Raw genomic sequence first — 25,806 nt, forward strand, 5'->3', positions numbered from 1 at the left:
ATTAGTTTAGTTTGTTTTGCCGTGTTGCCAAAGTAAACCACAGCAATTAGGAAACATTCCCTTAATTTTATCCCTCGCAGGAAAATACTTCCATCCGAATATGTTTGTATTTCACCTGGGGGGTGGGAGGTGGAGGGGGAGGGGGTCAGAGCACAGCAGCAGCAGCCACCGGAGCAGGTCGGGATTTGGCTTCAAAGACACTTCGACCAGCGTCCACTGGCTCTTTGAAAAACTCAGTTAATGACATTCTACTTATAGTCCGACCTCTGGAAAAACCAGATCACAGGAGAACACACGTCTGCTCTCAGGTCGACGGCACGAGCTCGTTCTCCTCGGACACAAAGAAGCTGCCGGCGCCTTCAGGCTGCGACCGCTTTGAAAACAGGAATAATAAACTACAATGTCTTTTCATTTTATTGCATGTGTCATTATCAGCTTTTTAAAAAAATCTTTTTTTCATAATATATTCAATAAATATACAGGAACCATGGACTTAATGAGAGCTTTTGTAGAACAGAACAGAATTTGTTGGGAAGGAGACGCTAATCTAAATATCTTTCTTTTCAGGTTGATGTTTTGTTCAGATTACAGGAAACTTAGTCGGACATTGTCAAATAAAGAACTTTGGATTTATAATACACGATGGGCTGACTCCTGGTAAAGTACCATGCAGAGTGGAAGTCGGTGTACCAGACTGCATCCCGAGCTCTGAGCTTTGCTGTCGAGCAGCAGATATCGTACCTATTTGGCAAAGGAAACATTCATCAAGCAATGGTAAAAAAAAACAACAACAGTGAAACCAACATGGCGACACTAAAGTGACATTTTTGTCTGAGCTGGGACGCTTCTGTAGATCTAATGCAACTCTGATGCAAAGCCAGCAGGTAGTTTCAAACACATGGGAATTACCTTTATTTGCTTTCTGGGGGAGATTGATATTGCTCTTATGCTAATGCAGCAACTTCCAAAACTCTCATCCAGATCTCTACCAGAATGCAAATAAGCGTATTGTCCCTTTAAATCTAACATTGTTACCCTGATCTAACAGCACACTGAACTGCATTGAGTCTGTCTGCATGATTAAAACCTATCTGGTTCATTTTGGCAGCTGTGATTCTCGGTAAGGAAAGCGTAACGGATGATTGGTCGATATTATTACATTGAAATGTGACTCGGACCCAATTGAACAAACATTAGTAAACATCCTATAGCATAAAAAACAGGTCAATTTTTAAACATCAGAGACGAGCGCCTGTAAGCAGAACAAAATGGTGGCGGCTGGTTTTCATGACAAATTTGAGGCATTATGGTGACTGCTGAAACACTGCTGAACATGATCGGGCCTACGTGTTAATTAAATCCTCGGTCACGGTCCTGTTCTCTTCCTCAGACTGACTCTGACTCTGATCTCCCACAGGCAGAGAGGCTCTGGAAACTGTTCGCTCCACATAGAGATTTACACATTTAAACATTATCTAAAAACCGGGGAGAAGAAAAAAAAAAGAGTTTGTTCAATAAAATACTTGTGACCATCAGTGCTTCTCTCACGTACAAGTACAGGAAGTACAGTTTGTTTCTGTAACAGGGAAATCAGACAGCGGCAGCCGTGTGCTGGTGTCACTCTTGCTCACTGTTGGGAAAGTGTCAACAGGCTGCTGATCTGAGCGCAGCCTGGCGTCAGTCTGTCAGTGATGCACTAACTCGTCGCTCCATTACCAGGTAGAGTCTCCTGGGAGAGTTTCTGTACACGGGGTACGACTGCCCTCGTTCCTCAGCAGGCCGCCTGGAGGTGCCATGACATCTGTAGTGGTTAATGATTGAGCGTGATTGAAGGACATGAAACAGGAGGAGTGACGTCCACTGAAGAGACTTATTTTGTTGGCAGTGGTCCCTTTCAGCTTCCACTTTCCAAATGCTCAGTAGTCGTGGGTTAGACCACAAGGTTAATATGTCCGTTTCCCCCCCGGGGCAAAATCCTAATCCAAGACTCTGTGCATCTGGCAGTCCGTCCATCCTTCCCTCCATCATCGCTGCTCGCCGTGGGAGCTGCTGCTCTCTTTAAATACTTCCACTGCTTCAATCCACTTGGCTTTTTGGCTCTTCGCTGGGCCACGCAGCCCAATGCTAGATGAACTTGAAGCACTTGGTCTTGTCGTGGGGCAAACGAGTCTTAAACAGCACCGAGTCCACGCGGAACTGCGTGTACAGCAGCGGCATGTAGCCGTACACTTTGACAAAAAAGTTGATGCACTTGTGGCGCTCGTGGAAATGGGAGTCGTCGTGTGAGAGGGCCTGGGGACAGCCGGGACAGCGGAAAGTCCAACGAGAGGTCACCTAGGAAAGACGAAGTCAAAGAGCTTGTCATTAACTAACCACGTACATTACATTACATTACATTTGGCTGAAGCTTTTGTCCAAAGCGTCTTACAATTAGTACACTCAACATTTATAAGGGGCTATTTAGGGGTTCAGTATCTTGCCAAGGACACTTCGGCATGCAGATGGGGAAGAGTGAGGTTTGAACCGGCAACCTTCTTGTTGGAGAACGACCACTCTACCCCCTAGGCCACGTACACCCCATTTATTTTTCTTCACATCCACTGCTGTGAGAGTTTCGGCTACCGTTAGCATCCATTAGCTTTATTGAACTCTGGCAACCCCAGTAACCATTACCCAAGATACTGTGTCATTCACATCAGTCAGAAAGCTAACATAAGTCTTACTGGTCTTTAACGAACTTCTAAATAACAAACTACTTGGTTGATGGTGAGAAATGAGAAGCTGCTTTGGTCAAAAAGGAGAAACAGTAACAACAGAAACAGTCAGGTAGCCACACACAGATTTTTCAACAAACTCACTGTGCACAGCTAAAGCAATTTATTATTTGCTTTATTTGTCTGATTTTGGTCTAAAATAGAATTGTAGTCTTACTATTAAGGACTCCACATCCAAACTTGTCCCAAATTCATTATTCACAAGGCTTATTCCAAGCAGCGAAACGCTGTCATGCAACACACTCCATCAAAGCTGCCCTTAATTCCCCCTGAAACACCCCAGACTATTAACATCCTCTAAATCAAAAAGAACTTAAACCGAGGGCCGCGACCACATTTCAGCTCCAGCAGCCTCCTTGGCTTGATTGTTATAATTATTTGTCTAGTCATAAATATATAAAACTCTCCGGTAATAAATGTCCTTCCAATAAAAATCCAGGAGGAAAAACCAGGCAGAAAGCACAAATTCGATCTTGTTATTTTGATTTACTATTTGTGTGGAATATTGGATGTGTCAGTTTGAGTAATGGCCAGGCTAAATGAGGAAAAATATAAATACACAGGGCCCGGGGGAGACACAAAGTTTGCCGACGTGGAGCTGAGCACAGCCGAACGTCACTGACCTTGATGGGTGGTTTGCGGGTGATGTGCGACACTAGGAAGTTCATGGCGATGTCCTCACAGTTTATGTACTCGTCCACCATGTCCCTGATGGCCTGGGGCATCACGTAGGAGTACAGGTAGGCGTAGTACTGCAAGTACACGAAGACACAGGGAGACACATGTATGACACAGCTGAAGTAAAATAAAAATAAAAATCTGATTAACGTGGTAGTTTTTTTTTTCTTTTCTTGGAGCGGGTGAGGTGCAGGTTCTGACCTTATGGAAGAAGGCAGCTCCCGTCAGGACCATGGAGAGCTCACAGGAGTAGTTGGAGTTGTAAAGCCACGACTGATGGTTCACGTCCCAGGCATGGTACCGCCCAGGGAAGCCCACGACACGGTCTCTAGCCTCACGCCAAACTCTGCGACACAACACCGAGCACAGGTGATCAGAATCATTCCTCAAGAACAAATCCGACCATCTGATAAATGTTTTTTATGGATTATATCCAATTGTGGTAATCTGTGGTTCTGTGAAGTTATAAGTGTGTCTGAGGCTGTGCCACTGCATCCATCTGTTTCTGCTCATCATCTACAGAATACAGGTGGCAACCATTTGTTCCTCTTGGGACCAATTAAGTTACAACTGTGATGTCTTCTATCAACATGACAATTTTATTTAAACAAAAACATCGTTCTTAGCTCACATCTACACACACTGAGACCCAGTTGCTAAGTTTCCGTTCAGTAGATGAATTTTAAACACAGCAGACGATGTCTGAAATCTCAGACGTGCTCAAAGGAAACCACTTAGGATGATGTGTAGATTTTCTTCTTCGGGGGAAGTTGAAGGTGTGGATACATTCCTGGGTAATTCTGCGAGGTGGGTGTTTGACAAATGACCCCCATACACACACACACAGTCAGTCTTTGCCTGTATGGACAAGCTGCAGCAGCACTAAGGTGTAGACGAGTCTGAGTGACGGGGGGGAATGCTGAGCCACATTAACACAACAGCGTACTTCTTTTAATTGGTTCAATGGGATCTTCAACTTCATTCATATTCATCCAAGCCAAACATTGAAAAAGGGATCGATACAAGATGCTGATCCAATGTTTGCCTTTCATTTCCTCTGCTGCAGTCTCTACTGGTTGGTTCAGTTTCTCTCAGGGATTTGAGGAATGTGATGGGTCTGCATTTTTTAGTTTTCCCCTCTGACAAGTAACAAAGCTTCTCCCTTCCACTTTCCTTCATTTGTGTGTTCACCTCACATCGATTAATCTGTATATCTATTTTTTTATACAATGCTTGCAAAACAAATTAATCCCTTTGACAATTTACCCCTCCCCCCAAAATTCCTAGAGCTTCATCCATCCTCCATCACCATCACTGACCTGAACCCGAACATGATCTCATCGTGGCGGAGGTGAGCGTCATCATCAATCGAGAGAATGGCCTCTGTTTCCACCGCGTCCCAGGGAAGGAAGCGGTTGTTGAGGCTGTTTTTGTCTGTGCGGACGACCTGCAGGGACGAGACCAGACACAACTTGGCAAGAGCTTTTATGGAGGGCACTTTAGAACGGGTACTTGTGGTGAGTACTGCCGAGAACATTTTTGAGTGATGCTGCACACGGAGCATTTCGTACGCTTCCCTATAAAAGATGTTAAAACTGAATGACAGGTAAATGGTATCTGGCAGCAAATGACTGTTATGACTCAACTTAAATGCAGCTAGGTGCATAAGACTATTTTTGAGGTTAAGTGCTTTTCAGCTCTACTAAGATCTTAAGGTATAAACTATTGAAGGGCTTCATCAATCAATACAATATATTCATTTGTAGAATAATTATTTTGATTATTAGACAACACATTGTAAATAAGTATATCCCCCACAGGTTGTCAAAGCTTTTTGTTGTTGTTGTTTTTAACCAATCAAAGGCAACACAGCTCAAAAGGTGACTCACACTAAAGAAAAGCAGCACATCCTGTAAGAGACTGGAATCAATATTCACACCAGTTGATTTCCAAATAATCTACTTGCACACAAGCTTGTCCAATTTCAGAGCCATGTTGCATCAACAACTCTACAGAACAGAGTCCTGTTCTTTAGTTTCTCCCTCACAGCTTAACACTCATCCACAGAGTCTCTGTCACAAACCAATAGTGTGGAAATGAAATGGATTAATATTTTACTTTTCAAGCTTAATTTCGAAAGCACAAATTCTATTATTCATGAACAGCAGACTTCTTCACACCCCTGTAGAAAAGCTTCTGGTAATTTGGAAGGACTCCCGCAGAGTCGCATATTACAGATTTACTGTTTTGCATTTCAGAGAGTCAGGATGAGAGAGATGTCTACGTTACTGAATAATCCAACACTACCCTGATTAATATGTGCACATTGGTTGAATAAGGATTATATCTGCAGGAGCACTTACCACAATGGGAAGGCCAATGTCGGGCCACAGCAGGTCATCTGAAGGAGGCTTGGGTGAATTCCACACCACCACTACCTTGTTGAGGTACGGCAGTCCGTTCAACCTCTCCAGAGAGTTCATCAGCACTTCCTCCCTCTCATATGTCAGCATTACCACTGTGAACTGTTCTCGTGGCACGTTCCCTCCTAAAGCTGCCTGAAACTCCTTTCCCGAACCTCCCGTACCTCCACCTATAGGCCTGAAACCGGTACCGGAGCCGAGGAATTTGGCTTCAGAGGGCAGCACAGGGTCTAGAGGCGTGTGGGGAAACAGATGAAAAGGCCCCGGGGCCCGGTTCCATGCTCTGTAGGTCTCTGCAGCTGTGTATGTGAAGTTCCGCAGAAAGCGTGGAGAAGCGTAGGGGGGCTCCGTCTCCACAGGACCCAAATCCAGATCACCATTGTCAGCCAGGTTGGCATCAGTTCCGGCCAGCTTTCCAGCTTTGTGAGGAATCTCATGGGCGGGCTCCTCTTTGATGGGTGCAGCAGGGACCTGGATGCTGGTTCTGATGCTGGCCAGGATGGTGCTGAGAACATTCTCTGAGGTGGAGAAGTAGGTCTCCCACAGGAAGCGACCCTGCCGCCTCATAGCTAGCAAATCATTGTCTGATAGGCTGCGCAGCAGAAAGTGCAGCTCCGTGACACGGGGCTTGGGGACTATAATGACAGCCTCACTCCAGCGGATAAAATGGTGGTAAGGTAGTCTGGAGTGATCCCCTAACATGACTGGGATGGCTCCTACTTCTAAGGCTTCAAAGAGCCTCATTCCACAGCCTGCTGAGGCCACCAGCTGCCCATCTCCTGGAGCAATCACCAGGGCAAAAGTCGAAGCCTTGAGCACCTCCAGCCTGTCCTCCCTCTGTCCACAAAGAGACCACTCAGTTGGCAAACTTGGCCGAGGGTCCTTACAGGTGAACTCCACCAGCACCTGATCCAAGTGGCTGTCCTGCACTGCCTTTAAGGTGCCAATAATGCGATCATCGTAGTCGGCTGGTGGGTCTCCTTCCATCTCCTCCTCGAATGACTGAGGGGGTACCTCCTGTAAACTGCTCCTCAGTGACTCCACCCTCTCTCCTTGGAATGTGAAGAGGTATTTCCTCTTGACTGGTACTTGAGGGGGCACTTCCAAAAAGTTTGGTTCTGAGAGGGCATGAACAAGTGGGGATACAACCAAGTCAAAGCCCTCACGGTACTGCTGCTCCAAAAAGGTGGACTGAGCTACTGCTGCTCGTCCTGCGCTCACATTATACAGGAAGTTCTGAGTCATGGATTTTCTAGAGAGATGCACTAGCACATGGTTGTGTCCATCTGATCTCCAGTAGGGAAGAGCTTTTAATTGCTTCTCCAGCTCTGAAGGAGATGGTGGAGGGGAGGACGACTCTTGTAGCTCTCCAACAAGGACCATATAGATACAGGCAATGCTGGGGTTATCAGTTATATAAATGTTGCTCTTAACTGATGCAGCAAAGGCCTGCTTCACCAGTGGGTCAAGATAGTCCCCCCATGAATAAGAGCCTGTGTCGTAGACATAAACAGGAAACCCAGACGTAAGAGGGCAGCGCCCGTAGTCGAAGCAGGACCGCAGACGGCAGGAGCGTGCAGACTTGGGTGGTGGAAGCCCTGGGTCTTCCTTGTCTGGCAGCAACCTTACAGGCAGCGACAGCTTGGGCTGGTTCTGGGCCATTAGCTCTTTATAGGAATGCTCTGTCTGGCTGATAACATTCTTCAATTGCAGCAGATCCTGCTTGGCACTGTCAATGCTGCGCTTGCAGGCCTCAATGCGCAAGTTGAGTCGAGCGATCTCCCCGTTGAGCTCCTGCCTCTTGGCCTCCAGCTGCAGCAGCTCCTCGCTGACCGACTCACGAATGCGGCAAAGATCCTGCACATGTTTGGCTTCGCACAGTTCACCGCCAGGCCGAGGCCCAAAGATACGCTTATCGGGACCTCCAGCTTCATCAATGGTCGTGAGGTAGTAGTGGGCGATGAGTGGGAAGAAGACCAGGATAAAGAAGAGCATGAAACTGAGCCACGTAAGACGCACACGGCGCAACACCCATGGCTGGCCTCCGGCGCCCACCCCACCACCGTTTCGCTGCATTGTCAACTCCCTCAGTCCGCTCCTCGCCCCATCATGGAACCGTTGCTATGCGGATCAACAGCAGCCATAGTCAACCTTGTCAGCAAGGCAGTAAGATGGATACTAACTCAAAGCTGGGGCGTATTTATGTCCTTTTGTAAAGGTCATCGGAGTCCTCTTTAGGGTCCTGTGGGCATTGGCAACAGCCTCACCTGTACTCTAATGTGTTATAGCCCACACAACCTATTGCCATTTCTGTCACAAGGTAGAGCCATTTTCCAAATCTATGTCAGGAAACAGTCCTGCAACTGGGGAGGGATGCCCCTCGAAGAGTGATGCAGTGGGAGCATGTCTGCTCACGGGTGAGTGAGATAGTTGTGTGGCCCAGTTGTTTCTATCTGTGATGTGCTCATTTCATTACTCCTTTTCAGATGTTCCTTAAGATGTGGAGCTTCGACAATCTTCTCCTTTGCCGTCTTGATACAGGAACCTGAGATAAAAGAACAGGAAAAAGGGCCAATGAGTGACAAGTATTATCTATGATTAAAAGAATGACTATTTTTGTATTTACTGTATTTTTCATGCACCTCACAAAAACTTCAAATTGTGTTTTAATGAAATATGAGAAATTTATTAAGATATTTTATTTCTCCTGCCCTAACCGCAGCCCAGTTTGTCATCACAGAAATGCATGATGCAAAAGGGTGCAGGGCCTTCAAGTCAAGATCACATTAAAGTACATCTGTAATATTTATAGTCTGGCTTTCCACAGTCGGCCAATGTAAGAACAAGACTCTGCAGCTCATCCTACTTTCACTGCATTCTGTGTATGATTGACTGGACCAGGAAAAGAAAGAAGCAGTGTGCTGCTGAATACCAGGGGATATCAATGTCATTTTTTTTTTATTGCATAGAAAGAGCACAAAACGACGGCGAGCCATCACTGGTAAACTACACACAGCAGGCGAGCCATGCCAACAGCACCTATCCGCAAATCTCATTAAAGGCCTCCTCCTGCATCCCACACTCATCACTGACTCAAATTACTAAGCATCCCTGATTACTCTCCAGAGTGATGTTGAATTATCTCCACCAGTCCAGAAGAGAAAATGACTTCAAGGAAATCAGCTGCACCTTCTGATGCAGACGCTTGCCAGCTTTCTTCAGAGGTTTACAGCATGTTCCCGAGGCCACTGGAGGAGAGCTCATGTGTTGAGTCTCATCCTAACATTGATGCTAGAATAGATTCAGATGAATCTTCCTTTGCAGCCTCACCTACACCGTATGTTCAAATACAAAGAATGCAACAAAACACAGGACCTCAGCAGCTGCTTTTCCAGTTTGCAGAGGTTTAGGAAAGATGCAGTCGCTCCGGGGTAAAAACCAAAGCAGCACTGGGAGTCACAGTGAAGCTGCGGTTATTCCCGACAGGTTGGTCATTGCATGCGCCAGCTGTGACGCAAAAATGACACCTCTCCCTTTCATCCTCGAGCTCGAGGAGCAGCAATTTGGTGTATTCTTCTAAATCACAGCCATCGAGGAAAATACAATCACGTTGCCAGAAAAAGGCAGAAAAAAAAGGAAACACAAACTAACGGTTTTGACACTGACTTCTTTCTTCCTGGAGCAATCTCACAATTTCTATGCTGCAACATTTATGACAAAGTAATCTCATGAAGGACATTAACAAGGGAGCATTGCAATATCTGTAGAGACGGACTTGTTTCCAGACTCAAGCTCGACTCATGTTGCATTAGATGTGTTAAGTAAGGAGTTGCGAGACCAGCGGATATGAAGCCACAAGCCAGCAGAAATTACGCTGTTTCTCGTGCAAGTCACATCGGGCGATGAAAAGGAACAGCGGCCGTCTCTTTATACTTAAACCGAATAAAGATTCCTACATCACAAGCATCATCTAAATTTCCCCACAGATTGCGGGTCTGCTTTCTTAGCTCATGTAACATCACACCACATCGCAAGCCCTGAGGATGGCAACTGATAGGCTAAGTGCCAAGCAGCCCTTATCCAATGCATTACAGAACACACAACACTGAGGGAGAGAGAGAGCCGTGATAAAGCAGAGCAGCTCTGAGAGACACAGTCACAGAGACCCAAGGTTTTAAGAAATGCAGGTGGTGATGGTGTTGACCATTCCCTGACATAACAGCTTGTCTTGATAATGTCTGGGCTACTAGTGAATTCAAACCTCGGTGTTTGCACTGCTTTCATCACAGCACTGACAGATACCATCTAAAAAACACAACAAGAAGCCGTCTTTCATTCTGTCAGCGTCAAATAATCATTTTTCTCTGCTGCCTCCATTGGACTGACATTTCAGAGGTTCCTGACTGAAATACAACCCACAACAACACGTGTGCACAGTTCAGGGAGAGGAACGAGGAGAGGTAAATCACGTGAAAGCTTTCTGATTTTATCTTCACAAAAATGACATATCCAGCGTCTACTTCCTTCTCTGTAACTAAATGCCTAAAACCACTTAAAACCTTTTAATACACAGCTAATATTTCAGTTGTTTGAATCTATTGATTTTGTCTATAAATGTTGGAAAATCCTGGGAGGTAGCACCTTTACATTAATTTCTCTGAAAAACAATGTAGATTATACCAACAACTAATATTTATGGCAATGAAAAGCTAAAACTGAGAGAATGCTGACTTTTATTGCAAAATGTCCAATAATAAAATATTTGATGATCGTACTATTCAATAATCTACACCGAAATAAATTGTGGAAATAATTCTAATGCTATAGTAAGACAGAGATTTTAAAATATAAGAGGATTTGATTCTTACTACTGGCAGCAAAAGATGTCATCGGCACACAACGGCAGCATGCGTAGCCGGCTGAGCAAACAGTGAGCAAACAAATGCGGAAACAAAGCTCCCCAGGCTAATTAGACAAGATGCTTTGGTTTTACAAAGTAACTAGAGCCCAGTGGCTTCTGGTGTATTTATGAGGGGAACACGTACAGTAGAAACTCCCAGGAATTACGACCTTTGATCGCTGACCTCCATCCTGCTGCTCAGTGATGCGCCTGAGGTTGCGAAATGACCGTTAGACAACTATCACAACAGTCTGATTAATTGCTGCATGACTTCCAATGTCACCGGGGGTAATGGCGGGCAGATGTTGGCAAACGCTGCTGCTCGGCCTAATCTGGGGCCAAAAAAACAAGCTGGTTTAAAGCTCTGCTCGTGGAAGCATCTGGGAAATTGAGCGACACATACACATACACAGGAAAACTAAACTGAAATCTCTTCAGTTGTAGTTTTTTTATAATCTGCAGAATGTCTTCCCTCCCCTACACTCAGCTTAATCTGTCTGAATGGAAAACACACAGTGAGGCATTGATCACTCTGGACTTAGTTTGCAGGGATCAATTATAATGCTGTGATTGCCTCGCACTGAGCAGCGAGGCGGTTTGGTGTTAAGAACCTAAAGGACTGCCGATGGAGCCATTTCCACTCGTAGGCTTTAGACGTACAAGGCAGCAGATGTAAGAGTGCACTATGATAAAACTACTTCCACTTGGAGAGATTATAACATGCCAGTCTTTGCCTTCAGCTTATACAAACATAACACGTCCTGCTGATACATGCTCACACAAAGCCATCACTGTGTAGCTGCAGTGGTACTATATTCTAATTATTATTGTACAAATAATATGGTAAATAACTGATGCAAACAGCTGAATTATCTCTTTATATTATATTTAATAACTCATAAAGAAAAACGCAAATTTCGTTTATGCTCAAGCTTCTTTTTCAACACTTTAGATAAAACAGTCTGCAGTCATCTCAGGCGAAAGGAGAAGCTGAGGCACAGCTGCCACCACCACACTGATGACCCAGATAAAACCCCTTTGCTCCACATGGTGAGCACTGAGCAAGCAGCAACACAGTCAGCAAATTACCGGCCGGGCCTATGAATAACGCAGACTGCGGTCGTCTAGCAGTGTGTTAATTTGATTTAGGGGTATAAAAACCGACGATGTGCACTGGAAAGACGTTCGGAGCGCAGACTTTAATGTCAATCAAACCCCAAATTCCTCGCTTAAGCCAAGTTAATGAGCGTGAAAGAATTTGCAGTAATATTTGCGGGCACTCGGAGCCGCACCACGCTGTGATTAAATACCAAGCTGCTCCGGGCAAAAAAAAAATTCAAAAGAATAACTGCAGCAGGTGCAGAGTTCAGGGGCTGAATGACGGATTGAGGATGCTGCTTCCAAGTTCAGACATTTGAGGGAAAGCGCTTGTATAAATGTTTGAACAGTCCCTCTGCACACTGGCCCAGCTTTCTGAGACCGGCCTGGAATTCCTCCATGAAGGAGCAGAGACAGAATCGACATCCAACCACAACAGGCTTTCACTCGAACACTATCGAGTTAACGGCAGGGTACCATCACATGTAGGGGAAAGACGGCATTAGCAGCTTGTGAATCTGTGAAAGCTGATGATTCTGAGAATGAGGATCTTTGGACGTTTTTCCTATCCCGTCTATTAGGAGTTTTTTACAGGTAGCAAATGAGGGAAAGATGACACAGCTTCTATTTTAAATAAGACCTTAGGTAGCACGTCTCCAAAAGATACAGTGACCACAAGTACTATTGAAGATGGATCCTATTTTGGCACGGTGGCGGAGAGACATTCCTCTTAGCCTTGATAATGTCATTAAATTCAAAATTGTTTGGCATCAACAACCATTTGAATACGTAAGAGGCTGGGGGTTATTGGGGTTGTGTCAGATGCTGCGGCCATCAAAGGTTTTGTCCCATGACTGAGAGGACACATTTTTAATGGATGCCCATTTAAGAAAGAATACTAAATCAAATTTATGAGATAATATGTAATTATTTTGAGTTAGTTTCTCATGGTAATGACTTAAAGGATATTTTTAACTTAAGTGGCAGAAGTGGGCTTTGATACAGTTTTAACTGAGGTGAATATGTATTCCCTATAAGCCTCACTACTAGATAAAATAATCTGTAATTTTCTAAGACAGCCGCTTTGGTATTAGTCTAGTTCATTAGATGGCAGCAACCCTAAGGGCTGTGCTTCTTAAATTTCAGGCAGCAAGTATTTTTGGGGCAGGTTCAAATCTACTTTTACTTTGAACCAGGTGTAAGATCGAGCCCCAAGAGTCTGCAGACATGCTAGCATCTCTGTGAGGATATGTATGTATATATCCAAACCACAACAGTCTGAGAGGAATCTGTTCATCCCTGAGTCCAACTGAATGTTTGTGCCAAGTTTGACTTAAGTCCCTAGTGGCGTTCCTGAGATATCACATTCACGAGAATGCAACGGACAGGTGGACGGACAACCCGAACACATAATGCCTCGACCACAGCTGTCGAGAGCTGAGGCATAAAAAGGAATAAGAGTGCAAACTAAAGCCTGGAAGTGACATAAATCCAAACGTACACAATTCTATCCTGCTGCAGCACAGGCCTCTGGAGGTGACACTGCTGCACCTCGGAAAAACCATTGTGCCTGCTGGGACTCCAGGTTACCCTGATGTATTTTTACCCCTTCAAGGGCTTTGGCACATTGTGCTTAGAGACTAGCCTTCCCATAATTAATTATGATTTCATGGAGGAGATGGAGGTAAGGCATTCCCTGTGGAGGTGATGGGGGGAGGGGGGGAAAGGAGAGATGGAGGCAGCTGCAGGGGAAGGCACAGTCACAGGGCTGTGTGAGGGGAGCAGCTGTTGCAGCCATGGATCACAGCTCATCTGCAGACGGCTGACTGAACCATCTCAAGGATCTTTTCACTGGTGAATTACAGAGGTGACTGCAGGGCTGTGGAGTCGCACTCAAAAGGGGGAATGAAAAGTCAGAGGATGTAAGAGTGCTTGGAAAAATAATTCAAAAGGTCCTCTTCTCGTTCTTTGAACAAAACATCTGATGGTCTAATTCAGTACAGTTTAAGCAGTTAATTAACTTGACATCAAAAGATCTCATCTGGAATTTGGGGAAATGTTGATATCAATATTTTGAACAATTTCTGACTTGAACTCCATTAATTCCAATAAACATTGATAATATAAGTCGATATGAACAGACATAGAAATTATTGCTGATATTTGGTTGCATTTGTGTTTTTTAAAGTCATCTACAATAAAGGTTATGGTTAAACTGTGAAATATCAAGCCTCAATGACATTTCTTTCTCTCAAGGGTTTTATATCCTAGAAAAGATTGACAAATTATTTTAAATGTATATATATATTGGCAAAATATTGGTATCAAATTGTTTTACACCCCGGTATTGATATGACACCAGTGCTTCAGAAAATAAACTAAAATTGTAGCCCTCGCCTTCAGTGACTGACGGAGAAGCCAAATCCAGCAGAGCGTTAAATCCGACAGAGGAAGACAGAAAAATAAACTGGGTTCATCCTCCAATGTGTGTTGTTGCAGAGTCAGAGCAGAAGAGACTGAGACATGCCCGTGATATGCAGACAATTTGAAATCTATTTAAAACACTATATCAAAAAGGATATGGTCTAAAATAAGATTAAAAAAGGATGCTAGTGTGCATGTAAATACACTCTGTGCTTAGTTCACAGATGAATCTAAAAATGAAAAGGATTCTTGGTTGCTAACCCGATCTGAGACTAACAACATGGTTTAGTGATTCGGTCACATGTATAAAAGCATTTTGTCTGTAACTTCTATTTGGATATAAAAATATATTGTTTATACGTTTTCTGGAAATGTATTGATAAACCATTGATGGAAAATCCTATCGAGTAAATACATGAAAGATCAAGATACTTAATCAGTAACAAAAATCTAATTTTTGTTAATTGCTTAATTAGCAATATATGTTCCACCGTGCTCCATTAGCTTCCATGATAAAAACTCAGACAGCAGACAAGTTAATTAACTTTTATATCATCATCCAACCCATATTGTAGTATATTAAAAAATGACATGCACGCCTAATTAAAAGGAGTTCATTAAATACAATTTGGTTTAAATTAGTTCTTCGATGCCACAAGCTGAAACTGACTCATAATTGGTAGAATCACTAATGCACAGACCCTGCATCTAAATGACAAATTCATGAGGGCAGCACCTGCATCTGTGACATTTTAGCCTCATTTTCTGCAACGACGGGAGGAAGTGAAGATATGTCGTCCATTTTTATTTACAGTCTATAGTGTCGGCAGTGAAAACTTTCCAGTAGCTGCTGTTCTTTTTATTATCCAATAACACGGAGCAGGAGATAAAAATGAGGCTGTGATGATCATCAGGACCATCAGTGCGGTGACGACCTGGCGCAGGCGCAATTAAAATCGTCCTCCGTGTGGACCGCCTCCCACTCGCTGCAAACTATACGAGCGTGTTGACCTTTATCTCTCAGTGTGTGCATCAAAAGTGAAAAGACAAATGGAGGCAGACAGAAGACCCACCCTTCAATGCCCCCGCTGTGTGGATACAAACATCACACACACCAGTTGTCTGATGTGTGTGTGATGTGTATTTATAACGTTTGCAGAATACCAGAGACGGCAAGAGAGAGAACCAGGGAAAGAAGGAATGAGTGCATAATGACAGATGGACCTGGATGCCTTACAACCTCCACAAAAAAGGGTGCACATGTTCGTCCTTTAAGAGACAACTCAAGATAAAGCTATCTCTCAAGAGTATCAAAGAAAGGGCTGTGGCAACTTGACTGCATCTGTCTACCAATCTCTGAGCTTGACGGGTGATGAGGATCTGTGTTTGACGAGGCCTGGGAGCTTGATAAACAAAATGAATCACACCGGCTTTGCGGCGATCTCTAATCTGTCACCGGAGCCTCCGCTGTAAAACTGCTGTGGCACGAGTACGGTGCCCTGCAGGGCTGAGGCGAGGAGCCACTCACACTCACTGTGCTGGTGAGAGTTGAGAATGTGACAACCAATTAGAGTCGGAGCAGATGTTCAGACACACAGGACCCCCCGTTAAGGTTTCCCACGCACACAACTCCAAACGTTTACTAATTAGCTTCAACTTCTAAAATCCTTTAAAGATATTTTCATTAATGTTTTTAATTTATTACTACTTTTTTTTTTATTCGCTCACTTTGCAGATTTTTAATTATGGTTAGTTAGCATTGTTACTCTGCTCCTCCCAAAAACGACAGGCAGAGTTAGCTTTCCTTTAATTACAGTTACACTGGTATTGATTTAAAGTTTAATTTCCATTAAGTTGTACTTCTGGAGCCAAAGTGCAGACAAAACCTGCCTATTTTTATGTAAAATTAGAATAACAATGGTTATAACTAACGGTTGTAAGCCTCCTCCAGCCAGTGCAATTTCAGTCTACATATATTTTTTCCAGAATCATGAGGTAAATGTGACCTTTGAACCCTGAAATCTACTCAGTTAATCTTTGACCTTTGACATGTGACCATCAAAATCGAATTGTTTGATCCATGAGCTTAAGTGAACATTTGTGCAGAATTTGAAAGAATTATCTCACTTTCATGAGCCCCAAAAAAAAAAAGTTTCAAAATCTTATTTCATCGTTGAGTCAAACTAAACTTTTGTACCAAATTCCCTTGAGGGCTATCCTTGAGATATCCTGTTTACAAGAACGGAACGGATGGATGGACAACTCGAAAACACACTGCCTCCGGCCTCTGGCTTTCACTGCCGAAGTCGTTGGCCCAGAATTACAGTTTTTCGGTCCACAGAGAAGAAGACTGGATGTGTTTATAGAATGAGCATTGCTGAATACAAATAGATGAGATGCGGGGTCTCGTGATCACACTCCAGGCGAGATGCATGACTAGTTTTTAATGTAGTGTGAAAAGAAGCATTTGACTGTTTTCCGCAGGCTTTTTTCTTCCTGCCAGGCCTGGTGGTAAATTAGCTATTTAAATGTTTGTTCTACTTATGATTCTCAAAGGTGTCTATGTGAAAAGTTTCTCCTGAGCTATATCATGTTCCATCCCCCCTCAGTGAGAATAACTGTTGTGGTACCAGAGGAAGAACCTGACCTAAATGCATATCTGTGTTCCCTCTTGGTTTTTCAACTGCTTTCACTTCGTCCATCAGAGCAGAAAATGTCTGACAGGATGAGGCAGAGGGGAAGGAACTCAACGGAGAAAGTAACATCTGCAGAAATGAAAAAAATGTGATGAGAGTAATCTAATGTGTGGTCACAAACAGTAAGCTTCTGTGATTCTCTCAAGGGCAAATGTTCTTGTGTGTCTGTGTCGGTCGCAGTTTGAAAATAAATTAGCTGGCCTAGCTTTCTTGATTAGTCCGCAAAGTCGTTGCTGATGAGCTTCCTGAATTAATCAGAGCTGTTGGATCTGATACCGTTGACTGATCAGAGAAGAAACCACACGACTATGAAGCCACAGATAATATTACAGTTTGAAAAGATTCGGATAAGGTTCCACTGGCATTTGTGGACACATAGCGCAAGTTCAATACTTTCAATTTGACCCCTAAAGATAAAAAACTATGGATGACTATACTTGGTATTAGTCTTTAGCATTGTAAAAACATTTTAAAAAAGGACTTTGGGTTAACATTATGACTGCACGTTACAATTATTTAATTATTGATTCATCTCTGAAATGTCACAAATTTAAATGTCCTTCATATTTAAAAAAAAACAAATATATTCAGTGTACCATCACGAAGGACAAGGGATCAAATTGGCATTTACGCTTAAAAATGCCAAACACAGGTATTCCATTAGGACTGATGATTCATTTCCTATCAATTAGTCGCCTACATGCTGCATCTTGTAACAGCTCATTTTCACAGTGTGAACAACTTCATGTAAGTGTTTCTCAGACTAACGTTTCAAGCTGGATGTGTGACATCAGATCCTCGCTTCCATCATAAGAAGCAGTGAGACTCGTTTATCAGCTCCAACACTCTGGGAGACGCGTATGTAGGTCTCTGAAATCGAAATAGTCTTTTAAATGTGGAAGACTAACATCATATATTTTGGAAACCAAAATTCAAACAAGCTTCTCATCCATGTGTTCTGTTATACGACAGGTCCCCGTCTCATGTGACGCACCATTTTTTCGTGAAGCTCTATCTATCTTCAGAGGGAATTTCTGTGAAACTGGTATTTGACCCATTCATTACCGAAAATGTAATTACAGGCTGCCACATGGTTTTCATTTAACCATTTGCGTAATTACTTTAGACAGAGATGAAAAGACACAGAAAAGTCTGAGGAAACATGTCCATGCCAACAGAATCTAGTAAATCGTCAGGTAAAATGGAAACCAGAAGCAGCTTTGTGTAGGATGCTGCTTTAAACATCTTTGACTAATCATGATAATATCTAAACGGAAGGATCAATATTTTTTCTCCTCTTTCAACAGGGTATCTTAGAATCAAAGCATTGATTTCCGTTTGGCATTTATTTGCTTTATAATTGTCCTATGGTTTCAGACCAAATAAGAAATGGTTGCCGGTTAGAATCCAGAACCCTTTTGCCTGGAGGCAACTATTCTAACCACTCTGCCACCCAATTTCCTGACACAGTCCAAAGACATGCAGTGAAGGTCAAGTGGGAACACTAAATTGTCCGTGGGTGGGAATGTGAGCGTGAATGGTTGTTTGTCTCTATATGTCAAGACAGACTAGTGACTTGTCCAGAGTGTTTCCTGCTTCACATCTAATGCCAACTGGGATTATCTATAGCCCCCAGTAACCCTCAAACCAGATAAGCAGTAAAGATAATAAATTGAAGAAAAAATGGTTTAAGCTACTCAGAAATAAATGAAAGTAAGTTCCTCTCAATAAACAAGAGTTTGAGACATTACACGAGACAAACAGTCATATTTTTTAGGGCCAGGTCCAATCTGAATAAGTCGCTTTGCTTATCTTCAAGCACAAATTAAGTCCAGTCATCATAATTACAATAACAGCTCAGTGTTCCATGTGTTTGTCCAGAACAGGAAAAAGAATGAGCTGGATAGAAAAAGTATTTTTTGTATTCCAGAGTGAAAGCTGCCTCAGTGATTTATTACATGTGGTGCTCAGTGCAGCAGAGATTCTCATGAGTCCGAAGAAACCGGTCTTCCTCTCAATCTCGAAACTTTGAGGGTAAAGTTGAGTGGTTTGCACCGAGGCACACTGCTCTTTGAATACTAACTCTCTTTACGAGTACACATCAGGGAGACAGAAAAACATGGAGGTTCACAAGTTACATCCACATCTCCAGTTTCTGAATTGATCCTTGATTTCCTGAACGCAAACCTATAAACATCAGTGTTGAAGCCTGTTCAACACATGAGATATGCATTTTTTATTACACCAAATCCATATCAGTTGGGCTCCAAAATAACATCAGAGTCAAAATACCTAAAATACAGAGTGGTATTTCTGCCAATTAAACTAATTACAACAGTGTTTCCCCTTTATTACCTAGACTGTGGCAGCCCGCCATATTCTAATTCGTCCCACCACAGTTTCATAATGAACCTACCTTTTTTGTACACATCTCATAATGACATGAGATGTGCAGCAGTATTTGCACTGCTTGCTTGTGCGCTCTTATCCACTATGTTTTACCATCCATGCAGACAGTCAGACCTTGTACTTTCAGCTGTCAATGATCCCACAAGTGGAAAGTAATCAGTTCCCTCTCTCACGCATGTGTACCTGTCACTTGGAATAGATAACATGAATTTTGTGGTACATTGTGTGTTGCTTCACTGAACACCAGAGAAACTGCATGTGGTTTGTGCCCAGTGGAAGAGATGTGATGGAATTAAACTTACTTTCACTACCGAGTTAACTCAGGAAGTGGTTAAACTTTTCACTACAACAGCTATAACTAGCTTCGATTTCTCATGAATTAAATGATGCTATAATTAACAAATACTGCAAGCATTCAGACTTGACACAGTAAAAAAAAGAAATTGCATTGACATGTCAGGACCATGGTATTTGCATTATTGCTTACTCACACACCTGAATGAACATAGGCATTAAGGTTGGTGCTTTTCCTGCTGTGACAAATCAAAATGCGCATGTTGAGCATGTTTTTAGTTCAGCATTACATCTACAATTGTTTTCAACTTTCCCCTCCATCGGCTCTCGAAAAGTTGTGAACAGACATGCACTCTGAACAGAGTGCAAATGGAAGCATGACTCCAGATACTTGCCTTGACAACTGAGTCGAATTGTGAGGTCTCTGCCAACTCACGGCATCAACACCATTCTGTGCCAACCCTGCAATGTCAACATTTAGGCTAAATCCATAAATAGGACTAAAGCCACGATAATTACTGAAAATAATAAAAAGTAATTTAGACATTTAAGTGATTTTAATCCACTGAGTGCTGTCCTTGTTCCAAAAATAAGACAAATTTAGACATAGATCACTTTGATGTTTGTTTGCACAAATATCTTAAAAGTCAGACATTTCCTGTATAGATCGAGATATATAAACATGTCGATCAAGCTACAGACACAAGTGAGTGCAATCTAATCAGCATTTGAACAGTATTGTCTGTATCATTGCCTCCACCATGTAGTCCCCACTGCAGAAGCTTTTTTTAGCTTTTATAATAAATGACTTCAACAATTATAGAAGGACAAAGGCAAATCATTTTTAGTCTATCAACTACTCATATCAGCCCGGTTATCTTAAATTTTAGTACAAAATTGTAATAAAATATTTCCCCTTTTAGACATAGATGATGAAACCTGACTATTCCCTAAATATTTCACAGAGGAAAAAGTTAGCGGAAACTCAGCAAAATGAACATGCAAGCCCATAAATCCCGCCCCCCCAACAAATAAATCCTTGTGTTATCTCGCCGTGGCAGCATTAGCAGCCCCGCTCGCTGTGTCCTCCTGAGAGCTCCTTCCCCCCCCCTCTCCCTCCTGTGCAGGCTGGCGTAGGCCATAACAGATTGACTCAACCCGACAACAGCTGCCAGAACCCCGCAAGCCTCATACTCCAGACACTGATGGATTGTGGGAGGGGAGCCAGGGTGATTAGCCCCTGACATGGGAGAATTATTACAGTGTACCTCCCCAAAAGAGACTGCACCTGAGTGTCAGCGAGGGGCACGCACACAGCATTAAGTCATGTTGTTAGAGCCCATTCGGTCTTTCAAATGCACCGAGCTCGATCTCGGGACGTCAAGAACAACAAGTGGAAAATTGTGTGGGGGCGCAGATCAAACACATCACTCTAGAATGGCCTCATTGAGACAGTGACTGCCTTCTTTTCACAAGACAACAGGTTCTGTGTGATTTGTAAAAAAGAAAAAGAAAAAAGGGACTGACAATCAAATATTCACTCTTGCCTCATTTCATATTTATTTTTAACTGCTTTACTCACACAGCACTTCCCTCGAGCTCGACATTGATGTTCACTAACTAAGGTCCAGTGTAGGAGGGAAAACTGGACTTCTATTTAAGGAAGTATTTCTGTTTGGAAAACGAATTAGCTGAGAAATTCTACAGCGAGCATGGCACGGAGAGCTGCTGTTTTCTTACTTTGCCAAAAGTATAACTAGTCATACCATCTCTCGTTCTCCAGTTACTCTTCGTACCGCTTCGAGCTGTTACATCTGTTCTTCTCTCTGCCTGTTATTCAATAAACACACAGAACAAGATGTCCTTGGGTTCTGTAGCCTTACTTCTCCTGCCTCCTAAAGCAGATGTTCATTAGGGGTAGAAGAGCTGGCTCCTCCATACCGAGAACACTCAGCTATTCAGCTAAACCTCAGCGCTCTCTCAGAGGACAGCAGGACAGTTTGGACAGAATGGAAGTTGAGAGATAGCGGTTGCCATTTGACAAGGACATGCCAATTAATGCCTCAGTGTTTTTAACAATGCAACCAAGTTCTCTCACACTGGCCCGTGACATTTTTACCAGACTGTAATCATAACTCAAGGCTGCCACGAAGAAGCATACTCCATCCCTGACATAAGTAGAACAGCCCTACACCAGATAAATGTGTCAATTTATAGTTTTCACTCTACAGGCTGTAACAATAGTAAAAATGCAAAAAGGGAAAAGCACATGTGTAACCACCAACATAAAAGAGGGCTCCACTCAGCAAGGCGACAGCCAATGAGCCAGCATGCACAACACCACGACTCTGGAGTTGAAAGCCCAAATAAAAATGCATTCATGTTATTAGTTCCATCTGTTTTGCTCCTGCAATGAAATTTCATAATGTTGCTGTGAAAAACATATGTTGTGTTCAGTAAGAACTCCTCTCCTTCTCTTCACTTGGTGATTCGCCGTATTTTCTAACCATGCACTCAATTTGTTTTCTGTGTTATGATTTTTGACTCCCAGACATCACAGGCGACTTTTCTACTGTAATGAAACTACTCGCACGGTTGAGAAAAGATTGGATCAGATCAGGAGTAGGAACAACCCCTTATTGCTTAATTATACCTATCGCAACCTGGAAAAACCCGGCTACTCCATGTTAGCAGATGGGACATGGGTTAAACAAAAAAGTTAAGGTAGTTCTTATCACACTGCTGTATGTTAAAGTGCTGAAGTTTGGTTTTAATGAATTCTTTGATGCTATAAAAACAGGGCAAAACGTCATGATTGACAACTGACCCCGACTGGTGATTGGTCAAACAAGCGTTTTTGGAAATATTGTCTTCTAGAGAATCCAACAGTGCATGGGCCAAGTGTAAGCGAACACATTCTGAAGCATGTACTGCGGTTACTAAATTGAAAGCCAGTTGTTTACAGTAGGGACTTATGAAATCACACATAAAACCAAATGCGCAGCTATGTTATGAGTGTTTCAAAAAGCCACATTCTTTTTATTCCAAAGTACAAGATCCCTATCAGGCCGGAAGTATTCCACACAGACAGAATTCATATAATGAAATACTGACTTTGCAGTTTTTCTGTCCCAACACATTGTGGCAACAGCAAAACCTTTGAGAAGAAAAGATAAATATCAGTGTTCACAGTGGAATACACTTTACCCTGTACAGTCATATCAATGTGTGTTGTGGTTCAATCTGACCACAACAGAGGGGAAAGTTTTATATTCACAACATTATCTAAACATAACATCCCTATCAGCATCTCAAATTCCAGAGAGATTTGTGCTGACATTTAATCTGACAGCCTAATTTGTTCAGTTCCCAGTTAACAAATACTGAAATGACACACAGCTGTTTATCTGAGCACAGAAAATAAATATCAATGATGGAAAAGGGCTTCCAAATAAAAACACCAATTCATAACCAACACGAGCATAGATCTGCTGTGATACACTCACTGACCCCAATTACTCGGTGAAAGACAGCGGTCCTGCAAAAACTACCACGTGCCCCGTCCTCAACATCCCACACAAAGATGCCAAAATCTAGTTAGACATGATGAATATACATCACAACCTGATATTTGGATAATGGCTTGGAAGTGAGGAAAGGTGATACGGTCCCAATGTGAAATCTGAACTCTAACATCTCCTGCCTCTATACCTGAGGTAAAGATTATGCACTTTTCACTGCAATCTCCTGTTTAGTTTCCTCTGCATCATCAGATTCTCGGACACCGCGTATGTACGAGCTCAGCAACTTTGTTTCTCCATCGAGTTTCAGACCTCGAAGGACACAAAAGTAACACAAAATGTAATAAAACGGGAAATCTGGCTCATATTTTACACGACTTTACAAGGACTTCCCATCTGATTTGACACAACCCTCTTCCTGTTGAGTAACAATGCACAACAACTCTGAAGACAGCCACACACACAAAAAAGACACCACATTCTTGTCCAACAGCTCTGGTGAGGATTTTATTAAGTGATAACCTCTGAGCCAAGGAATCTTAAGTGAAAACTGATTTACTGGTTAGTGAAATGTGATTTAAAAGCAGTGGCCCCTGGCAGTAACTTTACTGTTCCCACAAACAGGCTGGGCCTCGTCTTAATGGTGGCTTCTTTAACAAAACTGCAAGAGGCTGGTGTATACAACACTCAACTTATATACAGTGTAGTGGACGCCGCTTAAAGATGTACTTGAACCACCCTGTCCAGTGAGTCAATGGTTGTTAACCAGAATGAAAATGACACTACATTTGTATGGAGTTGTCAGTTAATTAGGTTCACCTAGCTTAAACAACGAACGCAGGTTCATGCAACCAGCCTGCAATTATTCAATGAACAGAAAATGCAATTAACACCTCTTCTAATATCTAATCAATCAAATCAATATCTGACTGCAGCAACCTACTTCCATTGCAGGATGGTTGTATTGCACTGCATCGGTTTCAGCTGGGTGTACCTAATAAACTGATCACTCTGTGCAGGTTTTGTGTCATTTATTGTGTGTTCGGATGTTTGATTTGCATTGTGGTGATCAGACAAGGACTGATGGGAGAGAGAGGAAAGAGACAACTGACTCAGGATGCTGTAGAGAGAACAGTTGCCGTATTACGTAATACCAAGAGACTTTAGGTCTAAACAAGATATAAAGAAATAGGATGATAACTTCCGAATCAAAATGTGGGTTTCATGAAAGAAATGTCACATTAAATGAAGTGTTAGATGGTACCAGCAATGTCTGGGGATACTCTGTATGTACACAGGTCTGCAGTAGGGAAGAAACTACAAAAAGCACTGGGTCTGATGGTAAAGATTCAGTACATGACTGACAGGGCAGATCTAAAACCTTCCAAACACACACCGAACAGAACTTCCATTCGCAAATCTACAATTGTACAGTTGGATCGTGAGCAATAACCCACAGACGTGCATGTTCGCTGCCTACTGATACACAGTAGTCAGGACACACTAGTACATACTTTCGGTGTATTCAAGCTTGTTCACTTAACCTGGATGCTCACGTCTGATCTTCACAATCATCGTGAATCGTAACGCTCGTGTATGTGCTTGCCATTGAGGAGGTCCACGTTAAATTGTCACTTTTTTTTAATGGAATTTGGTGTGACACTCTACTTTCTACACTGAGGGCTTGTTTGAGAACAGGGACGATCAAATCGAAATGTGCACCCAACCGGGATGTGTACCGGGGGGGAAGAGTCCCGTACCGGGGGAACCGTCTCCCGGGTGAAACGCCGGCTGGTTGACGTGTACCTCAGCCGAGATCAAAGCAGAAACACTCACGACTTTCATTGGCTGCACACAAAAAAACCGACTCCAAAGTCTTTACGTACAAAAAACTACATTTCCAGCAGTGTCACGTTTAAACCCAGGTAAACTGTGGACGTGGGGCTGCTGAGGTGCAGAGGGACACGGGGACATATGTCTCCTGTGGTCAATTAGCTAGCCTGTTAGCCAACAGTGGTCACAACACAACGCTGTTAGCTTCGGTGGCTACTCACCGCAGCGGAGTCCCGGGGATAAAGCGAGTCGCGGCCGCTCGGTGGCTCCGTCAGGCCGGTCACGGTTCGGCGGGTCGGGTCCGGGAGGCTCGCGGTGTCCGGTCGAGCCCGCTGTGCTGCTGCGTGTTCGAGCCCCGCACCGCTCACAGCCCCAGCTCCATTAAAAGCTGCATTGTGTCGGAGCGACGGACGGACGGACAAACGGCACCGACAGCCTGCCGCGGAGCATTGTGGGACATTGTGTTTATGAAGCGGACCCTTCGAGGGGAGTTTATGAAAAGGGGCTAAATGCTACACCTGGTGGTTGATGTCGGTACTAATGTGTTTAACGTGAATTTAACCTGATTGTTTGAAGTGGTGGAAAAAGTGGATCATATATATATTTATTTAATTTGGTTTAATTTATATCCCAACAACATACACTGCTATTTTATATTCATGTAACACTTAATAAGATTCTAGGACATCCAGCCGGGGACAGAGAGACAGCTCACCTTCAAAGTAAAAGTTCAGGAGCCCGGGGTTTGATTTGATT

The 25,806-nt window shown here is 43.1% G+C and overlaps 1 protein-coding gene across 2 annotated transcripts; it reads right to left on the reverse strand.

The window, feature by feature from the left end:
* Positions 1–396: 396 nt before the first annotated feature.
* extl3 (exostosin-like glycosyltransferase 3) lies at positions 397–25,381 on the reverse strand. Of its 2 annotated transcripts, none has more exons than XM_053445498.1 (6): positions 25,272–25,381; positions 5,816–8,420; positions 4,772–4,899; positions 3,654–3,798; positions 3,398–3,526; positions 397–2,334 (listed from the first exon to the last, which is right to left on the reverse strand). In XM_053445498.1, exons 2-6 carry the CDS (start codon positions 7,949–7,951, stop codon positions 2,125–2,127), a joined length of 2,748 nt encoding a protein of 915 aa, XP_053301473.1. In that variant the 5' UTR covers positions 7,952–8,420; positions 25,272–25,381; the 3' UTR covers positions 397–2,124. The 2 variants fall into 2 exon arrangements, with proteins under 2 accessions (XP_053301473.1, XP_053301474.1); XM_053445499.1 differs by lacking the exon at positions 25,272–25,381 and adding an exon at positions 9,251–9,451.
* Between the last annotated feature and the right edge of the window lie 425 nt (positions 25,382–25,806).

Source organism: Pleuronectes platessa, chromosome 17, assembly GCF_947347685.1.
Source record: "Pleuronectes platessa chromosome 17, fPlePla1.1, whole genome shotgun sequence".
NCBI classification, from domain to species: domain Eukaryota; kingdom Metazoa; phylum Chordata; class Actinopteri; order Pleuronectiformes; family Pleuronectidae; genus Pleuronectes; species Pleuronectes platessa.